This window comes from Cervus canadensis, chromosome 1 (genome assembly GCF_019320065.1).
Source record: "Cervus canadensis isolate Bull #8, Minnesota chromosome 1, ASM1932006v1, whole genome shotgun sequence".
Lineage (NCBI taxonomy): Eukaryota > Metazoa > Chordata > Mammalia > Artiodactyla > Cervidae > Cervus > Cervus canadensis.
This window is the reverse complement of record NC_057386.1, coordinates 32670110-32693808: the sequence shown is the minus strand read 5'-3', so window position 1 is coordinate 32693808 and position 23699 is coordinate 32670110. Positions and strand designations below refer to the sequence as shown.

General features: G+C 50.6%; 1 protein-coding gene across 4 annotated transcripts; it reads left to right on the top strand.

Annotated features, from left to right (window-relative positions):
* The first annotated feature begins 155 nt into the window (after positions 1–155).
* PFAS (phosphoribosylformylglycinamidine synthase) lies at positions 156–15252 on the top strand. Of its 4 annotated transcripts, none has more exons than XM_043474677.1 (29): positions 156–208; positions 2710–2782; positions 2959–3139; positions 3224–3359; positions 3782–3887; positions 4265–4454; positions 4542–4647; positions 5214–5354; positions 5461–5585; positions 5758–5886; positions 6258–6389; positions 6531–6659; positions 9373–9446; positions 9558–9714; positions 10044–10105; positions 10253–10414; positions 10655–10780; positions 10909–11040; positions 11256–11486; positions 11622–11802; positions 11883–11966; positions 12192–12347; positions 12574–12693; positions 12962–13107; positions 13218–13425; positions 13584–13675; positions 13753–13867; positions 14356–14679; positions 14768–15252. In XM_043474677.1, the coding sequence occupies exons 3-29, from the start codon at positions 2998–3000 to the stop codon at positions 15076–15078; spliced, it is 4017 nt and encodes a 1338-aa protein (XP_043330612.1). In that variant the 5' UTR covers positions 156–208; positions 2710–2782; positions 2959–2997; the 3' UTR covers positions 15079–15252. The 4 variants fall into 4 exon arrangements, with proteins under 4 accessions (XP_043330612.1, XP_043330618.1, XP_043330627.1 ...); XM_043474692.1 differs by lacking the exon at positions 156–208 and adding an exon at positions 254–475; XM_043474683.1 differs by lacking the exon at positions 2710–2782 and having other exon boundaries at positions 159–208.
* The last annotated feature ends 8447 nt before the right edge of the window (positions 15253–23699 follow it).

Sequence of the window (23699 nt, the reverse complement as noted above, 5' to 3'; positions counted from 1 at the left end):
GTTAACTGAATATATATTTTTGGAATTAACCTACTGGGTGTAGAAGTTACTCTAGGAATTGACGGAGAAATGCTGTGGAAGCCCACACCAGGGAAAGAGGGAGGGGCGGGGCACCCTTAGACTCCTCCTCTTCCTGCGGCGCATGCGGATGACGTTGATCTGCGCGCCAGAATTCGAGGCCCTGACGGACTGCGAGAAGTGCTACCACGTGCGTAAGGCTGCCGCGCGCGTTCGCAAACTCGGATACCCGTACAAACTGCACCCCGTAGCCACCCACGCCAAGCTTGATTTGGGCGGCTGCAGGATCCCCACCAGGCAGAGCTGCGCCTAGCGGAGGCCTGCGTTCCTGCCTTAGTGCAGGCGTCCATTTGTGTTTGTGGGTTCCAGGCATGGGATTCCCCCACGTAAATTCATCCCCTCTCTAACAATTCATTCAACCACCGAAATAATCTGTTGGCGTCCAGTTTTATGTCAGGTGCCATGCTGGTCTTTGGGGAGACAGCCCTGGTGTAGACAATCCTGTGTCTGTGCTCTTGGAGCGTCTATTTCACTGGGAACGATAGACGAAAGTCAACTGGTTTAATATTCAAAATGATTTCGGGATGTGATTATTCCTGTGAAGGAACTATGGTATGGAGAACAACTGAGGCGTCTAACTTTAGAAGGGGTCATAAGGTAAATTCCCTGACGGTTCAGTGATTAAAACTGAGCGCTCTCACTGCCGAGGACCTTAGTTTAATCCCAGGTCGGGGAACTAGGATCCCACAAACCTTGGCAAAAAAATAAATAAAAATAAAAAATTTAAAAGATCGTTAGCGTGGGGTAGGGGCTTAAAAAGGCCTTAAGATTCAAGATCTAGCAGGAGCACCCGTAGCTGAAATGAGATCTGTCCTGGAATTTGTCAGTCTACAAGTTTTTGAGATTTTTTTGGTTGATAAACCGAAAGGCTTCCCTGCTGGCTCCAACGGCAAAGAATCTGCCTGCAGTGCAGGAGACCAGGGTTTCATCCCTGGGTCAGGACGATCCCTGGAGGAGGGCGTTGCTACCCACATCAGTATTCTTGCTTGGAGAATCCCATAGACAGAAGAGCCTGGTGGACTATGGTCTATAGGGTTGCAAAGAGTTGGACTCAACCTGGCATTCACACACCTGGGCTTTTGGCTTGAGCAATAGATTGGATAAGGGTGGTGTTAACTGAGATGGGAAATGGGAACTGAAGGTCTGGAGAACTGATAAATCAAAATTTCTATTTTGACCAAAGCAGGCTATCCTGTGTTTATGAGACTTCTCTGTGGCAATGTCAACTAAGCATTTGCATGTGCTAGTTTGGAGTTTCAGGGAGAGTCAGAGTTGAATAAGTGAAGTGAAAGTCGCTCAGTTGTGTCCGAATCTTTATAAGGTTATGAAATCTGTTGGTATATATCAACTCAAATTGTGTGAAATTGTAATTTTTAGTCAAAAATGGTTGAATGATGGCAGTTTCATTGGTTCAGTCTAAGAGATGATATTTAAAGCCACAGGTCTGAATGAAGTCACTTAAGAAGAGCATTTAGAAAGAAGGGCAGAGAACAAAAAGAAAACAAAGGGCAGAGCCTCGGGCACCCACTGTTTAGAGGTGGAGCAGAAGAGTAGGAGCTTCTCTGGTGGCTCAGCTGTAAAGAGTCCACCTGCCAGTGCAGGAGATGTGGGTTCAATCTCTGGGCTGGTAAGAACCCCTGGAGAAGGAAATGGCGACCCACTCTAGGATTGTTGCCTGGGAAATCCATGGAGCCTTGTGGGCTACAGTCCATGATGTCATAAAGAGTCGGACATGACTGAGCGACTAAACAACAACAAGAAGAGTAGGAGCCAGCACAGGTGACTGAGATGGAGCAACCAGAGGTAGAGGAATACCAGGAGAGTGGTGTCAGGAAGCCAAGAGAGGAGAGTGTTTTAAGAAGTAGGGAATGAGTAAGTCATGCTGCTGAGGGGTAGAATAAGGTAAGAAGTTAAGTGACCTCTAGATTGGCAACATTGTAATCTTCATTCAGTGACCTTGATAGAATAGTCAGATTCAGCCTTGAGTAAGTTAGATTTGAGATACCTGTGAGTTGTCCAAGTGAAGAAGTGAGGCAGTGAGCTTCCCACTTCTTTAGGAAGAGGCTTTGTACACCTGGGAGTGCTGTGCGCACGTGTGTGTGAGAGAGAGAGCGATCAGAGCTGAATGAATGGTGTGAATCAGAAGCTCTCCGCTCACAAAGGAGGGAGGTGTCCCTGAGCACTGGAGCAGCAAGGAGGGCTTCAGAGTTGGTGCAACCTGTACTGACCTTGACAAATGGGAAAGCTTTGGATAGGATAGCATTAGTCATAGACATTCTAGGATGGGACAAAGGAATGGCGGGGAGGCCAGGCAGTGTTTAGTGAGTAAAGCCAAGGTCCTTTTGAGAAGAAATGGGATCAGAAGTTGAAAAGTAGTTGGGGATAGACCTGGAGGGTCTTTGACTGTCAGGCTTTGCATTTACCTTGAACAGGGACATAATATTTTGAAACATTGAAGTAGAGGAACTGTCATTTGACTTTACTGGCCAGCCCAGTCCAGCTCATCCTTTAGGTTTACCCTTAGATGCCACTTCCCTTAGGAAGTGTTTCCCACTCCCACCATGCTAGGTTTGTCCCTTCTCCAGGGGATCTTCCCAACCCAGGGATTGAACCAGGTCTCCTGTATTGCAGGCGGATTCTTTACCAGCAGAGCCACCAGGGAAGCCCTTCTGTTAGGAAGTCTTTCCCACTCCCACCGTGCTTGGTTGGTATCCCCAGTCCCCTGGCCTTGACCGTACTGGACTGGAAATGTCTGGATGCATTTATCCCTGAATGCCCCCACTACTTTCCCCCACCCCATCCCTAATTCCTCCAAAGCCTCAGCTGAACTGAACTTGAAACCAGTTCAACAGATAGGCTCTAGTTCATGTTTTTTTTTAGGAACCTAACTCATCTTTCCAGCAAGGGACACCTGCAGAGATGTCCTCCGTCCTTCACTTCTATGTCCGCCCCTCTGGCCACGAGAGGGCAGCCTCTGAATACATTCAAAGGAAGCTGCAAAGGGAACTGCCAGAGCTGCAGGGTATCAAGACCGAGCAGTGCTACAATGTGAACTGGACAGGTTGGGCCAGTTACTGGATTCTTGGGCGAAGTAACAATCGCCAGCGGCAGTGTCCCAACGTCTCCTTGCCCTGTCTCCCTGCAGCTGAGTCCTTCCCGAGCAACAAGGAGATGAAGAAGCTGACATGGCTATTTGGCTGCCCCTTGTTACTAGACGATGTTGCTAAGGAGTCCTGGCTCAATCCTGGCCCCACAGACCTGCTGCTGGAGGTTGGACCCAGGCAAGTGTTTCAGCCTCGAGCAACTTGTTCCATGGTCCAGAGCCCTTCCAAACACTCTGCCACCCCTGCCACTCTCATGCCTCTTCCTCTTCTTGTGATCCTTGGGAGATTTGTTTTCCCTTCATCCCACTCCCCACTTAGAAGACTGAGCCAACTCCCAGGCTTGTTCTGGAAATATAACAAGTTGCATTCCTAGACATTGAAAATGAAACATTTTGATTCTGCAGGAACAGTTATGGTTTGATATGAATGATCTTTGAAAGCACGTTTCTCAGTGCCCAAATCTAAGGCTGGAGGCCAGTGTTATGGGTGGGGGTGGGGGTAGGGAGTGGAGGTTGGAGACTGGCTGGACAGCAGTGGGCAGGATCCACCTTCTCAGCTGGGGCTCAGGTCCTAACCATCTGGTCCTAACCAATCCACAGGCTGAACTTTTCCACCCCGACATCCAGCAACATCGTGTCAGTGTGCCAGGCTGCAGGGCTGGGGGCCGTGGACCGCGTGGAGCCAACCCGGCGCTACCTACTCTCGGTGAGACAGTAGGCAACCAGCTGGGGAACCAGAGGAGGAAGTGGGCGGAGATTGGGTCCTACAATCCAAGGAAATGATGAGAAGCAGGGGACGCAGTTTCTGATTTGAGGCCTGCCCTATTTGCAGCTTGTTCACTGCTTGAGGCCGCCTGGTCAAGAAGTAAATAGGACAGAAATCCAGCCTGTGCTCCTGTTTCTAATGTGTGCCTGCTGACAGGCACTCATGCCTGGAAGGGGCATCTTTTTCTAATCTGAGCAAAGGTGCTGGAGAGGCTAGCATTGGGCTGGCCTTGTGTGGCTTGAAGGACCGAGGGTGGACCATTTTGTCCGTTCTTCAACCCTGTACCCCTTGCCCTCGGTGTGTGTCTCCACCCCTAGTTTGCCCACCCACCTTCAGCTGACCTGGAGGCCATTGCCCTGGCTACCCTGCATGACCGGATGACGGAACAGCGCTTCCCCCAGCCCATCCAGAGCTTCTCTTCAGGGTGTATCCCAGCATCCCTGAGCGGCCCAATTGACATACTGGCTGAGGGCCGGTCTGCCCTGGAGAAAGCCAACCAGGAGCTAGGTGAGCAGGGGTCCCTGAAGGAAGGCCTAGGCCAGCAGAGTAAGGGTGCAGTGTCCCACAACCAGCTTCTCTGGGGTTGTCTCCTAGGTCTGGCCCTAGACTCCTGGGACCTGGATTTCTACACCAAGCGCTTCCAGGAGCTGCAGCGCAACCCCAGCATTGTGGAAGTCTTTGACTTGGCTCAGTCCAATAGGTGGGGAGGGATGGGGACATTCTGGTGTCTGAGTCTGTGGAGGTTGGAAGAGACGATCATAGGGACCCTCCGTGGCTCTCTCTTGGCCTAAGAAAGTGAAAGTGTTAGTTGCTTAGTCATGTCCGACTCTTGGTGACCCTATGGGCCATAGCCTGCAGGCTCCTCTGTCCATGAGATTTCCCTGGCAAGAATACTGGAGTGGGTTGCCATGCCCTCCTCCAGGGGATCTTCCTGACCCAGGGACTGAACCCGCATCTCTTATGTCTCCTGAATTGGCAGGTGGGTTTTTTACCACTATCGTGATTTCTTGGCTTAGGGGCCTCCCTGAGTCTGAGTGCCTGAGTTCCCTATCCATCCAGTAGTCTGCATCACATCTTGGTTTTATCTTCACTCTGGATCAGGATAATCCACAATGACAGACCATTGGAAGCTTATGACTTTCTGAAATGTGCTTTGACCTCTGACTGTTATTCTGCCTTTTATGCTGGTGAGGAGAAAAGGTGGCAAGGCCTGAGACATGACCCATGTTTCCACCCTGCTCTCCCCTCCCCACATCGTCCCGGCAGCGAGCACAGCCGACACTGGTTCTTCAAGGGTCGACTCCACGTGGATGGACAGGAGCTCCCACACTCGCTGTTTGAGTCCGTCATGAGCACCCAGGCATCCTCCAACCCCAACAATGTCCTCAAGTTCTGTGACAACAGCAGGTGGGTGGTGCCCTTGGCTGGGCACAGGGGGCAGGGTGCCCCAGGCTCCATTAGGGTAAGTGCAGATCCCAGCAAGGAAGCCAGGCCCAGAATGATGTGTCCACAGCGCCATCCAGGGGAAGGAAGTCCGATTCTTGCAGCCCAAGGACCCCACACGGCCAAGCTCCTTCCAGCAACGTCAGGGGCTGAGACATGTTGTCTTCACGGCAGAGACACACAACTTCCCCACAGGTGAGCTGAGTCCCCAAGAGGGAAGGTGAGATCAGAGTGTAGGGAGGGGCAAAGGTCCCAGCCCCCCTCACCCTGGGGACCAGCAGGTTGGCTGCATGTCCTTATTATCAGTGGCGTGGTCAGTGGCGGACCTTGCTCTTCAATAGCCATACCTCTCCCTCTCTCTTCACAGGAGTAGCCCCCTTCAGTGGTGCAACCACTGGCACAGGGGGCCGGATCCGAGATGTCCAGTGCACAGGCCGAGGGGCCCACGTGGTGGCTGGCACTGCTGGCTACTGCTTTGGAAACCTGCACATCCCAGGTCCCATCTCTTTGCTCTCTACCCAGATGCCTCCTCCTGGCAGGCACTGGACACTTTTATCTCCTAAGTTAAGCGGTCATCATGGGCACCTTTTCTTGGGAGAAAGCTCTAGAGCAGCTGGCCTTTCCCCAGCCATGGTCATGAGGACAATAGGCCAAGAGAGACCTACGTCTGGCTTTGCAGAACTACAATTTTCTTAAACAAAAACAACCTAATACAGAGTTGGACTTTTGACCATCAACTGCCCCCAAAATCCAATTTCTTAGAAAGTGTTAAGAACTCTGATCCCAAGAATCAGACTCTTCCTAAAGGGTCCTGGCTCCTCTGACTTCCATCTTTACTGTCCATTCATCTTCCTCTTTCCTACCCAGGTTACAGTATGCCCTGGGAGGATCCAAGTTTCCAGTATCCAGGAAACTTTGCCCGACCCCTGGAGATTGCCATTGAGGCCAGTAACGGGGCTTCTGATTACGGCAACAAGTTTGGGGAACCAGTGCTTGCTGGTGAGCCTGGAGGGTGTAGGGGACTGTTATCCTTGACGTGGATATTAGTCCCAGAGGCAGGGTGGGGTGTGTGACCCAGTAAGCGCTAGGCGCCTGGTTGACTAGATCCTGTGCCCTCTCCCTTTGACGTCCACGTTCCAGGCTTTGCCCGCTCCTTGGGCCTTCAGCTCCCGGACGGCCAGCGGCGTGAGTGGATCAAGCCCATCATGTTTAGTGGAGGCATTGGGTCCATGGAAGCTGAGCATGTGAGCAAGGAGCCCCCAGAGCCAGGTAAGAGCCCCCCACCTCTCTCCAGGTCCCACCAGCTGTCTCCCCAGCACATGGCTCCTGCAGGGGTGGAATCTCAGCGGTTTGTTTTGTATCTCCTGGCTCCTGGCTCTTCTCCTCTGGACAGGCTTTTAAGGCAGGGTAGGGCTTTATGCCAGTTGGGCAGGCTCAGTCTGTGAGGCCTCTGTCCTTTCCCCAGTTGACTTCTCCTTGGCAGGGGCCCACCCTGCTGAGTCAAGGCAGCCAGTGTTTTACCCAGCACCTCTGTTTTTATCTGCAAGTTCAGTTCAGTTGGTCAACATTTACTGAGGGCCCATTGGGTGCTGAGCACCGTGCTAGAACCTGTGGTGGAATCAAGATAAAGGCTGGGTGCCATTTATTGAATGGGTGACCAGTCACATGGCTCAGAATTTAAAAAGCAAAGAAAGATTTTACAGTGAAAACTTGGCTCTCCCTGACCTCCAGCCACCCAGTTTCCCTCCCTAGAGATAAGCAATGTTAATTGGTTATTCTTGTACCCTGCCAGAAGTACTTCCTGCATACATAAACAGACCCATGTGTATATTTGCCTCCTCTGTTAAAACAACTAGCATGTGTACACACTTTTTTTTGGCTGTGCCACATGGCTGATGGGATTTTAGTTTTCCAATGAGGGATTGAACCCAGGGCCCCAGAAGTGAGAGCACAGAGTCTTAACCATTGGACTGTCAGGGAATTCCCCACCTATTTTTTTTAATAACCGTTTTATTCAGATATAATTCATGTACCATAAAGTGTGCCCTTTTAAAGTGTATAAGTTAGTGTTTTTACTATATTCACAAAGTTGTGCCTTAATCACTACTAATTCTGGAACATTTTCATCACCCCCAGAAAGAAACCCTGTACTCACAAGCAGTCACTCCCCATGCTCCTTCTTTTGGCCTCTGGAAACCTGTAATCTATTTTCTATCTCTAAAGATTTCCCTGTTATAAATGTGTTTGGCCTCTTTCACTTAACTTGATGTCTTTATTCGTATTATAGTATGTATCAGTACTTCTTTCCTTTTTATGGCTGAATAATATTAATATTCTGTTATGTACCTGTAACATTTTGTTTATCCATTTATCAGTTGGTAGACAAGTGGGTTGTTTCTGCTTTTTGGCTAATTATGATTAATGCTGCTATAAATAATTGTGTACAAGTTTTATTTTGTATTTATGTTGTTATTTCTCAAGTATGTAACTAGGAGTAGACTTGCTAGGTCTCATGATAACTGTACTCAGTCTTTTAAAAAAACCTACCACAATGTTTTCCAAAGCAGATGCACCATTTTACATTCCCCTCAGCAGTGTGTGAGGGTTCCAGTTTCTCTAGATTCTCATCAACACTTATTATTATCTATCTCTTTGATTATAGCCATCAGAATGCATATGAAGTATCAATAGTATCTCATGGTGGTTTGGGTTTGCATTTCCCTAAGGACTCATGATGCTAAGCATCTTTCCATGTCTGTTGACTATTCCTATGTCTTTGTTGGAGAAATATCTGTTAAGACCCTTTGCTCACTTTTAAATTGGATTATTTGCCTTTTTTTTATGGAGTTCTAAGAGTTCTTTGTATATTCTAGATACTGGCCATTTATCAGGTAGATACATGATTTGCAAGTATTCTCTTCCATTCTTTGGGTTGTCTTTTTACTTTTTTCATGGTGTCCCCTGAATCACAAATGTTTTAATTTTGGTAAATATAGTTTGTTTATTTTTGTTTTGTGGCTTTTGGCTTACAGTGCCATGACTAAGAAACCATTGCCTGAGTCAAGGTCACCTGGATTGACTTCTATATTCTCTTGTGATACTTTCTAGCTTTTCTCTCTTACATTTAGGTCTCTGAAGCATTTTGAAGTTTGTATATGGTATGAAGTAGGGATCCAATTTCCTTATTTGACATGTGATTATCCAGTTGTTCTAGCAACCCTTTTTGAAAAAAACCTTTTAGCTCTGTGGTAAGTTTAAAAGCAGAAAATATGAGTTCTTTAATTTAGTTCTTTTTCAAGATTGTCTTGGCTTTGTTCTAGGTCCCTCAGATTTCTGTATAAATTTTAGGGTCATCTGGTCCATTTCTTTGAAAAAGGTGGCTGATTGTGTTGACTTGAAGATCACTTTGGGGAGTATTGCCATCATAACAATATTAAGTCTTCCAATCTATAAACATCAGATCTTTTTCACTTTATTTAGGCATACTAAGGTATTTCATAATTTTCAGTGTATAAGTCTTACATTTCTATTAAGTTTATTCCTAAGTATTTTATTCTTATTGATGGGGTTCTAAGTGGGTGTATATACATCTGTACCTTGCTTTTTTCCAGCTTAGCAATATGCTTGGAAATCATTTCATACTGATGAAATCACTTTACTTCGTTATATTCATATGTAATTTTCTTTGCAGTGGCTTAGTATTTTACTGTATGGCTTATACCATAATTTATTTAACCAGTTCTCTTATTAGCATGTAGATTATTTCTTGTCTTTAGTAACACAAATAATGCTATTGTTTAAGTTTGTTCATTGGCAATTTTGCACCTGTGAATAATTGGAGGGTAAATTCCTTGGAGTGTATTTAACTCAATGAATGTTAAAAGATACCTCTAATGTTGCCTTCCCTTTATCCTCACCCTGCTTCCTACTTGTACTTACTGTCCTTCCCTGAGTGCTCTGATTCAGCCCTCCTTCCTCACAGGCATGGATGTCGTGAAGGTGGGGGGTCCCGTCTACAGGATTGGAGTTGGGGGCGGAGCTGCTTCGTCTGTGCAGGTAAGTGGGAATAGCCCAGATGCCAACTCCATGATCTCTCAGGGCCCCATGCATGGGTGGGGTGTGAGCTCCCAGCCCCTCTGAACTGAGCTATGCCATCTGTCCCCCCAGGTGCAGGGAGACAATGCCAGCGACCTGGATTTTGGGGCTGTGCAGCGGGGAGACCCGGAGATGGAACAGAAGATGAACCGTGTGATCCGGGCTTGTGTGGAGGCCCCTGGGGGAAACCCCATCTGCAGCCTTCATGACCAGGGTGCTGGTGGCAATGGTGAGAAAGGGGGTTGGGACAAGGGACCGGGCCTACCTGGTCTCTGCTTGGTTCAGTTTAGGGAGAGGCTCAGCAATCAGTTTAGGTTGAGGATCTGCAATCAACCTGCCAGCTCAGGGTCCCATTCTCCACCCACTACACATTCTGAACAGGCCCAGGGTTGAGGATGGCAGCCTGCTGCCATGGGATAGTTGGTGGAGAGGGTGCAGCAGTGGTTCAAACAGCGATGCATGGAATTAAGGGCTCCTTGGGAGGCTGGGAACGGCCTTTTGTTTGCCCGGTGCTGACCGTGGCCTTGTGAGCACCTCTCCTGGGAACGCCCCCACCAGGTAATGTCCTGAAGGAGCTAAGTGACCCAGCTGGAGCCGTCATTCACACCAGCCGCTTCCAGGTGGGTCGTTCTCCATGAAATCTGCCCGCCTCCCTGCCCCTGCCAGTCCCAGCAGCCCCACCCATCTGCCCCTCACTCCCAGCAAGATCATACGACTTGGGAGCACCCGCTGACCCTTCCTTTTCGTCCTGCCTCATGGAAGTGCAGCTGGGGGACCCAACCCTGAATGCCCTGGAAATCTGGGGGGCCGAGTACCAGGAGTCGAACGCGCTTCTGCTGAGGCCCTCTGACCGGGACTTCCTGAGTCGTGTCAGCGCCCGGGAACGCTGCCCAGTCTGCTTTGTGGGCACCATCACTGGAGACAGGAGAGTGAGTTGGCCCGGGGAGTCGGTAGTAGGCACTGTAGGTGGCCTTGAGCTGCCAAGTCCAGGAAAGAGATGAGCACAGGGGAGCCGTGGGGAATAGCATGTAGGCTGAGGGGGCAGGGGGCTCAATAGGAGAAGCCAGATGGGGTGGAAAGAACACTTCTGCCCTGCTTTCTAGAAGAGTTCACTCCCTGCTGGTGGTCATAGCCTCACCCCCTCTGGGTGGTGTCCCTTTGGTCTACAGATAGTGCTGGTGGATGATCGGGAGTGGCCTACGGGCACAGGTGGTCAGGAGGATGCGCCCCCCACTTCTCCCCCAACCCCTGTGGACCTGGACCTGGACTGGGTGCTGGGCAAGATGCCCCGGAAGGTACGTGAGGGCAGGAGGTGTCTCCCTTCCCTGGCCCGTCTCCACTCTCCACCCCACACGTGCTCTGTCACCTGTATGCCCAGCGCTCCGCCCCAGTACTCACACCCCTGTTGCCATCTGTGTTGCAGGAGTTCTTCCTCCAGCGGAGTCTCCCCTTGCTGCAGCCTCTGACTCTGCCCCCAGGGCTGAGCGTGCGCCAGGCCCTGGCGCGGGTCCTCAGGCTGCCTGCCGTGGCCAGCAAGCGCTACCTCACCAACAAGGTCCTCCCTGCACCCTGCTCCACCCCCTTAGCCCTCTGCACCCCTCCCTCTGCTCGCCCACCCCAGGAACGGCTGCGGGGGTCCACCAGGGAGGGAGAAGGGTCAGGACAGAGGCCTGGTCCCCTGCTGCCCACCCCCTGAGTCTTGCATGTTCAGGGTGATCCAGGCCGCCCCCTTGTCCCTGGGCCTCTGGCCAGCTCCCCCTGGTTCTGCAGGTGGACCGTTCTGTGGGCGGCCTGGTGGCCCAGCAGCAGTGTGTGGGACCCCTGCAGACCCCTCTGGCAGATGTGGCGGTTGTGGCACTGAGTCACCAGGAGCTTGTAGGGGCCGCCACAGCCCTGGGAGAGCAGCCAGTCAAGAGCCTGCTGGACCCCAAGGTTGCCGCCCGGCTGGCTGTGGCCGAAGCCCTCACCAACCTGGTGTTTGCTCTGGTCACCGACCTCCAGGTGAGTCCCCTGTGGCTTCTGGCCTGGAACTCCAGGCCTGTGGGACACAACCACATTGACCATCCACTTACTTGCTGGCCTCCAGCCTCCCTACACCATGCTTTTTTCTCTCTAATGCAAGTCTGCACTTCCCAGGATGTGAAATGCAGCGGGAACTGGATGTGGGCGGCCAAGCTCCCAGGGGAGGGTGCAGCTCTGGCTGATGCCTGTGAGGCTATGGTGGCAGTGATGGCGGCCCTGGGTGTAGCAGTGGATGGTGGCAAGGACTCCCTCAGCATGGCTGCCCGGGTTGGCTCTGAAACCGTGCGGGCTCCTGGTGAGGTCTGGGTGCCAGGGGGCAAGGGGCAGGCCTGTGGGCCTGGACTCCACCTCACATGCTTACGCCTTGCTCTGCAGGGTCACTGGTCATCTCAGCCTATGCTGTCTGCTCAGACATTACAGCCACTGTGACCCCAGACCTCAAGCGTCCTGGAGGGAGAGGTATGGTTTCTTCCCCATCCTTCATGCATTGTGTATTCACAGCCCAGTCCTTTGTTTGGGGTCTGCTTAGTGAGTGCTCAGGTCGTCTCAGCACTGGGGCTGTGGTGCCTTCCGGGGCTGATGATTGGGGTGTCTTACCACATCCTGAGAGCCTCAGTGACCCTGCATGGCAGAACGGGTTCTCCTGAGCCAATGGTCTCCCCTCCACCATCCCTGTCCTCCCAGGCCACCTGCTCTACGTGCCTCTGAGTCCTGGGCAGCACCGGCTGGGGGGCACGGCTCTGGCTCAGTGCTTCTCCCAGCTTGGCGAGCAGCCTCCTGACCTGGATGTTCCCGAGAACTTGGTGCGAGCCTTCAACATCACCCAGGGGCTGCTGAAAGGTGAGTGGGGTCCTGGGGGAGATGGTCCTTGTGGCTGACATGGGAAAACAGGCGGTCATCAGCTGAGCCTGTGAGAGTGGGGCAAGAGGGATCTGATCCCTTTCTCTCTGGTTCTCTGATGTAAGCCCACAGTCTCACACTTGCCCTCTCCTGACTGTCCAGAAATGGGGGTGGGGCCGCCAGGTTTGGCTCTCAACACGGCTAAGCATTTTTCTCCTTCCTCCAGACCGCCTTCTCTGCTCAGGTCATGATGTCAGTGATGGAGGTCTCATCACTTGCCTGCTAGAGATGGCCTTTGCTGGGAATTGTGGGATAGAGGTGGACATCCCTGCGCCTGGGGTCGATGGTGAGGTCTAGATTCGAGCAGAGCTGCCAGTCCCCATCCTATGGACCCTGTGTCCCTCATTTAAAGATTGGAGTGTCCCCAGCTCCTTCTCTCCTGAGTCTCCTGTTGTCTTTTCTGACTGAGCCAGGTGACATTTCTGTTCCTAACTGCACCCCTGAGAGAGCCTCGCCCCACCCCGATCCCTGCCTTTGTTCATACGTACCCCCCAACTCCACCTCTGAGTCCCTGCCAGTACCCCAGTCACCTTGATGCCTCTGTTATCTCCCAGCGCTGCCGGTGCTGTTCACCGAGGAGCCAGGCCTGGTGCTGGAGGTGCAGGAGCCAGACCTGGCCCAAGTGCTTCTACGTTACCAGAATGCTGGCCTCCACTGCCTAGAGCTGGGCCTCACAGGTGACACGGGGCCCCACGCCACGGTGAGGAAGTGAAGAGTGCCAGGCCTGCACAGGGCGGGTTGTGGTTCGCCTCTGCCAGCCTTGGAGGCACCCAAGGTGGACGTCCTGAAAGATTCGCACCCCCTACCCAGGTCCGGGTGTCGGTGAACAGGACGGTGGTTCTGGAGGAACCTGTTGGGCAGCTACGAGCCCTCTGGGAGGAGACCAGTTTCCAGTTGGACCGGCTACAGGCAAAACCACACTGTGTGGCCCAGGAAGAGCTAGGGCTGAGGGAGCGGGCAGGGCCCACCTACTGCCTGCCGCCTACCTTTCCCAGAGCATCCGTACCTTGCGAGCCTGGTGAGGGAGTGTGTGTAGAGGCTTGGCTTCCCTGGCACTGTGGGCCTTGGGGAGGAGCCTAGAGCCTGGACGTGGGGTCCTGCCCTGGACAAGGTGTCTAGGGGGCTGGGGTGCAGAGGTAGCCCTCTGACCCAAGGACACTCCTACTCCTCCCCTAGGTGGTCCTGCCCCCCGAGTTGCCATCATTCGGGAAGAGGGCAGTAATGGAGACCGGGAGATGGCAGATGCCTTCCACTTGGCTGGATTCGAGGTGAGTGGGCTGCCTGGTGGGCCAGGGCTGGACTCAGGCCATGGGCCTTCTGATGCTGCCCCTCCCCCTCCTGCCAGGTGTGGGATGTGACCATGCAGGACCTGTGCTCTGGAGCCATCGGGCTGGACACGTTCCGCGGCGTAGCCTTTGTGGGTGGCTTCAGCTACGCGGACGTCCTGGGCTCTGCCAAAGGTGGGCATGGGGCCTCTGCTCACCCCCTCCCCACACCTTCCTAAGACCTGCCTTAGCTCCCTCTTCCCTGCCTGAGAACTGGCCTCTCACCTCCATGAGGCTGGCCAGGAGCCAGCAAAGACCTGCAGGTAGCTTAATGAGGCCAGGGGGCTGGTTGCCACTCTGTCAGATGCGGCAGCTGCCGCTCAGCATGGCCAGGTCTTTATGTTTTTCATGAGAAACCCAAAAATCCCAGTTAAATGTTAGGCGACTAAATAAAAAAATTTGAAAATGCTCTGCTGGCTAAGCAGAAAGCTCATCCTGGGCCATCTTAGGCCCAGGAGTTGGCAACACCTGTTTCAAGCAGGTAAACCTTCTTCCCTGATGTTTGCCCAGAGCTCCTCAGAGTGGGGGAGATCCTGGGCGAGTGTTAACAGGGCACACTACGACGGAAAGATGACAGTCCCCCCTCACTCCGGGTCTCACCCCAGCTTCCTGTTCCCTCCTAGGCTGGGCAGCTGCTGTGACCTTTAACCCGCGGGCTGGGGCTGAGATGAAGCGCTTCCGGCAGCGGCCAGATACCTTCAGCCTGGGCGTGTGTAATGGCTGTCAGCTGCTGGCCCTGCTGGGCTGGGTGGGAGGCAGTTCCAGTGAGGAGGCAGTGGAGATGTGCCAGGAGTCCTGGCCGGCCCGGCCCGGCCTCCTGCTGCGCCACAACCTGTCTGGGCGCTTTGAGTCTCGCTGGACCAGCGTGCGCGTGGGGCCCGGGCCAGCCCTGATGCTGCGAGGGATGGAGGGCGCGGTGCTGCCCGTGTGGAGCGCTCACGGGGAAGGTCAGGCTCCAGGGAGGCCTGAGGGCCAGGGTAGGGGGAGGGCATGGGGAAGCTTGCTCTCACATCCCTTGTCCCCTCTTCATCACAGGTTACATGGCATTTTCTTCTCCAGAACTCCAAGCCCAGATGGAGGCCAGGGGCTTGGCTCCACTGCACTGGGCAGATGATGACGGGAACCCCACGGAACAGTACCCCCTGAATCCCAATGGCTCCCCAGGGGGTGTCGCTGGTGTCTGCTCCCCTGATGGCCGCCACTTGGCCCTCATGCCTCACCCGGAGCGGTCTGTGAGGCCTTGGCAGTGGGCCTGGCGACCTCCTCCATTTGACACTCTAACCACCTCCCCCTGGCTCCAGCTCTTCATCAATGCCCGGAACTGGACCCGGGAAGGCAGCTGCTAAGCAGGCCGGGAGGCCCCGTGGTTCGTACCCAGGGTATCTTCAGAAGTACCTCATCAGTTCAGTTCAGTTCAGTTCAGTCATGTCCGACTCTTTGCAACCCCATGAACTGCAGCACTCCAGGCCTCCCTGTCCATCACCAACTCCTGGAGTTTACCCAAACTCATGTCCATTGAGTCGGTGATGCCATCTAACCATCTCATCCTCTGTTGTCCCCTTCTCCTCCTGCCCTCAGTCTTTCCCAACATCAGGGCCTTTTCAGATGAGTCAGCTCTTCGCATCAGGTGGCCAAAGTATTGGAGTTTAAGCTTCAACATCAGTCCTTCCAATGAACACCCAGGACTAATTTCCTTTAGGATGGACTGGTTGGATATCCTTGCAGTCTAAGGGACTCTCAAGAGTGTTCTCCAACACCACAGTTCAAAAGCATCAATTCTTCAGCGCTCAGCTTTCTTTATAGTCCAACTCTCACATCCATACATGACTACTGGAAAAACCATAGCCTTGACTAGACGGACCTTTGTTGATAAAGTAATGTCTCTGCTTTTTTATATGCTGTGTAGGTTGGTCATAACTTTCCTTCCAAGGAGTAAGTGTCTTTTGATTTCATGGCTGCAATCACCACCTGCAGTGATTTTGGAGCCCCAAAAAATAAAGTCAGCCACTGTTTCCCCATCTATTTGCCATGAAGTGATGGGACCGGATGCCATGATCTTAGTTTTCCGAATGTTGAGCTTTAAGCCAACTTTTTCACTCTCCTCTTTAACTTTCATCAAGAGGCTCTTTAGTTCTTCTTCACTTTCTGCCATAAGGGTGGTGTCATCTGCATAGCTGAGGTTATTGATATTTCTCCTGGCAATCTTGATTCCAGTTTGTGCTTCATCCAGCCCAGCATTTCTCATGATGTACTCTGCATATAAGTTAAATAAGCAGGGTGACAATATACAGCCTTGACATACTCCTTTTCCTATTTGGAACCAGTCTGTTGTTCCATGTCCAGTTCTAACTGTTGCTTCCTGACCTGCATACAGGTTTCTCAAGAGGCAGATCAGGTGGTCTGGTATTCCCATCTCTTTCAGAATTTTCCACAGTTCATTGTGATCCACACAGTCAAAGGCTTTGGCATAGTCAATAAAGCAGAAATAGATGTTTTTCTGGAACTCTCCTGCTTTTTTGATGATCCAGCAGATGTTGGCAATTTGATCTCTGGTTCCTCTGCCTTTCTAAAACCAGCTTGAACATCTGGAAGTTCAAGGTTCACGTATTGCTGAAGCCTGGCTTGGAGAATTTTGAGCATTACTCTAAGCATGTGAGATGAGTGCAATTGTGTGGTAGTTTGAGCATTCTTTGGCATTGCCTTTCTTAGGGATTAGAATGAAAACTGACCTTTTCTAGTCGTGTGGCCACTGCTGAGTTTTCCAAATTTGCTGGCATATTGAATGCAGCACTTTCACAGCATCAGGTACCTCATATTCCCAAATGTGTCTTGAACAGACAAGGACCAAAATGCCAAAAAAAGACCTCAGCTAATTTTATTAATCTGCCTCCCTTTGTCTTAACGATGTTGGATCTGTTTTAGTCCTGTTGTTGGTGGGCCCAGGAAGCATCATGTGCTTCAGAGAAAGAGCCTATCTGGGAAGTTAGGATGCATGCAGGCTGGGGGTTTCCATTGCCCCACTTCACTGCACCACATCACTCGTGTCACTTTTCTGGGTTTGGAGGGGATATCCTGTGTCCCATCCCCCTATCATCAGGGTTTAAGGGGATGGGGGTGGGCAAAAACATACAAGTCAGGACCTAAGCATTCTCATCTGAAAGGCAGCTGAAGCTTTCTTTTTAAATGGATTCTTGAAATGCAGCACTGTGCTAAGTGGTAACAGACTTTGGCAGCTTCTCTGACAGTGTTTCTTGCTGTATCAGGGATTGCCCTGATGCAGCCTCTGAATTCAGTATTCCTGATTTTTGCTTCTAATTTAGCAGCTCCCTTCCTGACAGAAATGGTCAGCACTCTTATCCCCCTGCACTGAGCCTTTAATATTCATTCCTTCCTTCATGTTCAATGATTCGCAACAGTGCCACACACTGTCAGTGCTGCCAGGGACCTTATAGTCCAACAGGATCTGTATGTGGTGTGTATATATACACAACAGACTATTATAGCTGCAAGAAAGAAGGAAATCCTGCCATTTGCAACAACACGGATGGACCTCAAAGGCATGAAACTAAGTGAATAAGAGAAAGACAAGTACTGTATGATCTCACTTATATGTAGAATCTAAAAGAAGTTGAACTCATAGAAACAGACTAGAATGGAGGGTGGGGGGAAAGGGAATGTTGGTCAAAGGGTACAAACTTCTAGATTATTTGATGAATAACCTCTGGGGATCTAATGTACAGTATGGTGATTGCAGTTAATAACTGTTGTGTACCTGAAAGTTGCTGTTAAGAGTAAATCTTAAAAATAGTAATTATGTGATGTAGGTATTCGTGGGCATGCTAAGTCACTTCAGTCATTTCTGACTCTTTGTGACTCTGTGGACTGTAACCCACCAGGCTCCTCTGTCCATGGGATCCTCCAGGCAAGAATACTGGAGTGGGTTGCCATGCCATCTTCCAGGGTATCTTCTTGACCCAGGGATCGAACCTTCGTCTCTTGTCTCCAGCATTGGCAGGCGAGTTCTTTATTGCCACTTGGGAAGCCCAGGTGTGAGGTATGGTGGTAATCATTTGCTTGTGTCTCAAGTCAATACATTGTACACCTTAAACTCACATAATGTAATGTCAGTTATATCTCAATAAAACAAACAAAAAAATATATGGCACCTACCATGAACCAAGCATATGCTAGGCATTTATATGTATCTAAGTTATTTTTCATAAGAGTTCAGCAAGGTACTTGATAGCCCCCTCCCCCCTTTTTAACACAAAGGAAGAATTAAGGTTAAATAAATTGCAACATCTGCTTCCTATTGTCCTAAAGTCACATTTCCTGGAGGCAGCATTGTCAGGACTTCTTGCTGACAGCCATCCTTGCTTGTTTGTCCAGAGAAGTGTATGTAGAAGTTTCTCATGACTGTTGTGACCGTTCTGTTACACAGCTCCCTAAGTAGCTCACCATCTTGGAAGTTTCACCAAGGGAATTCTTTGGTGGTCCATGAGAGCAGGAACTCCCTTTCTGCCCTCCACTGTATCCTAATACCTAGCACAATGCCTTTCACTTACATGGTGCTCAATAAATACATATTGAACAAATGAATAAATAAGAATGTTAAAATTAGTCAAGGTTGATATTTTTTCCCTTAATAGAAGAGTGAACTTAATGAATTGAGCTTATGGGTAGTTTTGTTTTGCAAGCCTTCAATCATTTCCCCTTTTTACTTCCTTTCTTCAAAGTTGCAAGCTTGGCTGATTCATGTCAATGTATGACAAAGCCTACTGCAATGTTGTGAAATGGTTGGCCTCCAACTAATAAAAATAAATGAAAAAAAAAAAAAAAAGTCGCAAGCTCTTGTCATTGTGTCAAATGAAGGACAATACATGCATATGCAATATGTTGGGGCAGATGCGGGGGTGGGGTGGGGTGGAGAGATGGGGAGAACCAGTAAGTCTTGTCTCTCTTAATTTAACATCTGCCTAGCAGGCAACAGCCCCCTTCAGTTTCACAGAAAAAGCACTAAACAGTGTGCGTCTGATGTGTGTTGAATGAGGGTTCCAGGGGGTGCAGGCAAAAAGAGGGGGTTGTGTGTGCAGAGGTCCAGATAGGACCTTCCCAGAGAGGGGCGCCAGGCAGTTGTGAGTCTGTGGGAGGAGGACATCTTCAGCAGTTGAGCCTTCAGAGGCCCCAGGACCCCATAAGATGTATTTATTTCTCCAGCATGTGCTACATTCAGAACGCTGGCGCAGAAATCAAAGAAATCTTCAGCCTGTCGTTAGACACTTGGGGGCAGCAGATAGCCAGACGGTAGAGTCTGGGGCACTGCCGTGGTGGGGCCTGGGTTAGAGACCTATCTCAGGCTTCAGGAAAGACCTTCCTGCGTGAGTAGCCCACTAGGAGTACCAGCCACTATGGGCCATTTTCCCCCAAAAGGGGTGGCTTTGTACAACTTTGTCTGCCTGGTCAGGCTGGAGGAACAGTCGGTGGCTACATGGACAAAGGGTGTGAAAGAGTCCTGCCCCACCTGTCACCCAGGTAAGAAAATTGGCAAGGGCCTCCTCCCTGGGCAGGTGCGCACACAGAGGGAAGACATGAAGCAAATCATTTCAATGAAATCTCTTTTAGAGGAATCTCAGGGTACAGGTGGGAGTTCACAGCAAGAGATGCGGCCCAGACTCTCAGGATCAGGGGAAGATTCCCCAGATTAACAGACATGAGGATTGAGCAGCAGCTGGTTACAAGAGTGGGGAGGGAGCCAAAGCTAAAGATATTTGCAAAGCCTCAGGGGCGAGCAGTAAAGCGAGTTAAGGAACTGAACAAAGATGAGTCTGTCTGGAACATTAAAACAGGACAGACACGGTTAAGGGCCTAACAGAGCATGTCAAGGAGTCTGCAATTTATAAACCACCTGAAGGGGGTTATATGAGAGCAAGACATGATCACTCCAGCTGCAGAGAAGGAAGACAAGAGAGGATGTGAGAAAGCCCATAAGCCAGAAGGTAGAGTCTGGGGTGCTCCTGTGGTGGGGCCTGGGTTAGAGACCTATCTCAGGCTTCAGGAAAGACCTTCCTGTGTGAGTAGCCTACTAGAAGTACCAGCCACTATGGGTACTTCAGGTACTTTGCATGCTCCAGACAGAAACAATGATGTCAGGACTAGGGTGGTGGTGGGTAGAATCACCAGGAACTGGATGTGAAGGAAAGATAGGGGAGTTGATGATGAAGTGCAGATTCTTTGCTTGGACCACTGGGTAGGCAATAACTTCATTAACTATAGAGGAAGATGGTGCATGCATGGGAGGAAAATGATGTGCTTTGCTTAGGACTGTTGAGTTTGAGGTGTTGGGGGGACACATGTTTCCACTGCAGGGGGCGTGGGTTTGACCCCTGGTCAGGGAACTAAGATCCTGCATGCCACATGGGTGGCACAGCCAAAACAACAACAACAAAAAGAGATCTGGGATGGAGATGAAGGTTTGGGAGGCACTGGTCTATGTATGGGGAAGGTTATTTGGGAGGAGTGAGGAGAGCCTGGGAACATTGAAGGGACTGGCAGAAAAAGGAGGCTGAGAAGGAATGGCATCACTAACCTCACAGCCTAACCAACTGGCTTCCCACTGCCCATGTCACTGGAGCATCCTGGGATGCCCCTGGGAAGGTATCCAGGCCAACAGAAGGGACTAGGGAATCACTCTATTCTCCTTACCACTGAGTACTATCTCTGCTGACCCTGTTTTCACAGCAAGGTGAACTCCTCTCTCTCCTAGATCCTTTCCCTAAGTAGTACAGACAGCCCTCTCGACTCCCAAATACGACATCTGGGGAAGGTGACAAGGAAATGGCTTGGCAAAACAAAGCAGACGAAAAGGCTAAATTATGTGCCAATTTGGAACTTCCTTGATGGTCCAGTGGCTAAGACTCCACACTCCCAACACAGGGGGCCGGGGTTTGATCCCTGGTCAGGGAACTAGATCCTGCTTGCTGCAACTAAAGAGCCCATGTGCTGAAACAAATATCAAAGATCCTGAGTGTTGCAGCTAAATATTTTTTAAAAAATTATAATAAAAACATTATTATGAGCAGGGCTCCATGGGCTTCACCAAACTGTCAAAGAGGTGCATGGAAGCAAAAACGTTAAAAACCCCTGCTTGATAGAAATATACATTGCCCTTACTCTAAAGGGATGCTTGACTTTGGGTGTTGAGCCATTCCTCTGATCTGAGTCCATCACTTCCACCTCTTGGTGCCCCCAAAGGTGATGGGGTGGGGGCTTGGGGACACCTGAGCCCAAAATAAAAAACTGCATCAAATGCATGCAGAGCACTGGAAGAAGGAATGTCCCAGGGATAGAGAATCAATCAGTTGCAGGCCTACTTCAACAGGTGAGCCAGGAGCTGGACATATGTTCACACTCTCTTGAGAAAAGTGGCCTAATGAGATCTCTCCCATGATACGGGTCATCCTAGTCACAGCCAGTTGGACAAAGAGATCTTATCTGTGTCTGGGTATTGGCCTGGGAAATGGCCAGGCAGGACAGCTGGCCAAAGAGGTACTTTCAAACTGGATGGCAAAAAACTGACCTAATTAGATCCAGCCTCTTGGGAAGTTTGAACTTGAACATGTAGAAAGAATCAGTTGTTGGGGAGCCCATTAGTGACAGACGAAAAAAGGTGAAGGGTAAGGAAGAGTCAAGAGCAGGAACTTGCCAAGTTGGGGCTTCCTTCCAACCCACTCCCAGAGGACATCTAGCCCTGCACCTCGGTCACTTCCTGGAGGACTGCTTCCCACCATCTGGAAGAGCCCACCTAACCCGTGCCCCGAGAGCTCCAGAACTGTGGAGGGCCAGGCCTCCCCAGCATGTCATAGCAGAGCATGACACCTGACGTGCCAGAGACCCAAAGCAAGGAAGTTGGGGGTGTTTTCCTCAGTCTCCGTAGTCTAGTCTCACCTCTTCCTGAACCATGAATAGGCCCTCACCCCTTGTGCCCAGTGACGGGGTCCTGTTAACTTCTGTGTCCCTGTAGGCCCCTTTCCAAGACTCCCTATCTGCTTGACTGCTCGCAAAGCAATCAGAGCCAGTATTGCCTCTGGCAGGGAGGACAGGGCAGAGGGCAAGCCAATAGAAATGGGGAGGGAGGGACAGAGAGATGCTGAGGGAGGCAGCAGGGTTGACCCTGTGACTTGGTTTCCTTGGTTCACCTTGTCCAGACTCCTCCTCTTCCTCAGGCTTCTATAACAACACCCCTCCTTCTTTCTAACTCCTTATGGATCAAACAGTCCACTCTCTTTGCCTGAAACAGATTCAGATTCAACTATATCCATACTGCCTTTAATCCTAAGAGAGGTCTGATGCTGGCTGTCATAAGTGAGGAATCCATGCTCCTTAGCATGTTCTATAAACAACTTGCACATGACCAACACTCCAGCCTCAAAGCTCCCTCCCACGGCACCCTTGCCAAACTGATATGCTCACATTTCCCAAAACAAGCCCTCTCATTTCCAGGTCTTTGCTCCTGATGTTCACCTTGGCTAGAATACCCCTAGCATGACCTGGTGAATTCTGAGGCAACTTTTAAGACTCAAGGTGGCGCTTCCCTGCTGGTCCAGTAGTTATGAATCCACTTGTCAATGCAGGGGACCTGGGTTCGGTTCGTAGTCCCAGAAGATCCCACATGCCTCAGGGCAACTACACTGGTATGCCACAACTACTAAGCTTGCATTCTAGAGCCCAGGAGCTGCAACTACTGAAGCTCGCATAGCCTAGAGCCTATGTTCAGCAACAAGAAAGCCCGTAGGCAGCAACAAAGACCCAGTACAGCAAAAACCAAACAAATCTTAAAAAAAAAAAAAAAGACTCAAGGGAACTTCCTTGGTGGTCCAGTGGATAAGATTCCAAGTTCCCAATGCAGGGATCCCAGGTTCGATCCTGGATCCGGGAACTGTCAACAGATTCCACATGCCACAACCAAAGATCCTACATGCCACAACTGAGACCCAGCACTGCCAAAAAAATAAGTAAAAGTTAAAAAAAAAAAAAAAAAGCTCAAAGTGTGCTCCACTGTTCTTTGTAAATTCCATGTGGGGTAAGGGTTGGGTCCTAAATAGCCTATGTATATCCAGCCCTTTGCTTAAGGCCTGGTAAGATGCGGGATCAAAGAATATGTGCCCCTTGGCCTCTGTGTAACAAAATTATTAGGGTCCAGAAGTATGATGGCACTTGGAACCCAGTGGGTGGGTTGGCCTCAGGATGAGAATATTCTAGCTCAGTTTTTGGGTGGCAAGTAGATGACATCTAGAGCCCCTGAGGGTATGGGTGGTCCCCTGGGTCCCAAAATTCACCCTCTTGGGTTTATTCAATCACTCAACAATACATGTCTGTTATGCTCTAAACACTCTGCCAGGTGCTGGGGCTCAAAGATGAATGAAGCAATTAGCTGGGAGGATACACCTGAGCTGAAATTTTAAGCCCACTCTAAAAATCTATAAAAGAAAAACAACAGAGTTTATTCCACACTGCTGTCCAGGTGTGTCTGTGTGTGAGGGGTGGGGACCGCCTCCTTCCCACCCCTCCATCCCCTCGCCTCACCTCAGCTCCCAAGGAAAGATTTGAGAGGATTAGATATATAATCCCCAGGTTGGGTCTTGCTTTCAGGAAGGCATGAGGCCTGAATCCTAACCCGGTCCCCCAACACCTGGCCCCATTGTTTCCCTAATTCCCTACATCCGGGAATTAGCGATCTGGTTGACAGTCCGTTCCCTGTCAAGAGGCCCCGAGAGTAATATGGGGAGACCCTGAAACTATCCCTCCTCCACACACTTCAGGAGACCCCACAAAGACGTCGGTCCTTTGGATGAGTAACGGCCCCTAAGGAGATTCTCAAGCGACATTCTCAGAAAGTGCGACCCCTTTAAAACGAGGAGGCCGGGCGCGGGCTAGTGACCAAGTGGGCGTCACAAGTCCTAAACCGAGG

What these genes read in the sequence shown, in the direction of transcription:
- PFAS (XM_043474677.1), top strand. Translation starts at nt 2,998, where the DNA reads ATGTCCTCCGTCCTTCACTTCTATGTCCGCCCCTCTGGCCACGAGAGG. An exon ending in CCAGGGTGCTGGTGGCAATG is followed by an intron (nt 9,715 to 10,043) that starts GTGAGAAAGGGG and finishes CGCCCCCACCAG; the next exon opens with GTAATGTCCTGAAGGAGCTA. An exon ending in ATCCGTACCTTGCGAGCCTG is followed by an intron (nt 13,426 to 13,583) that starts GTGAGGGAGTGT and finishes CTCCTCCCCTAG; the next exon opens with GTGGTCCTGCCCCCCGAGTT.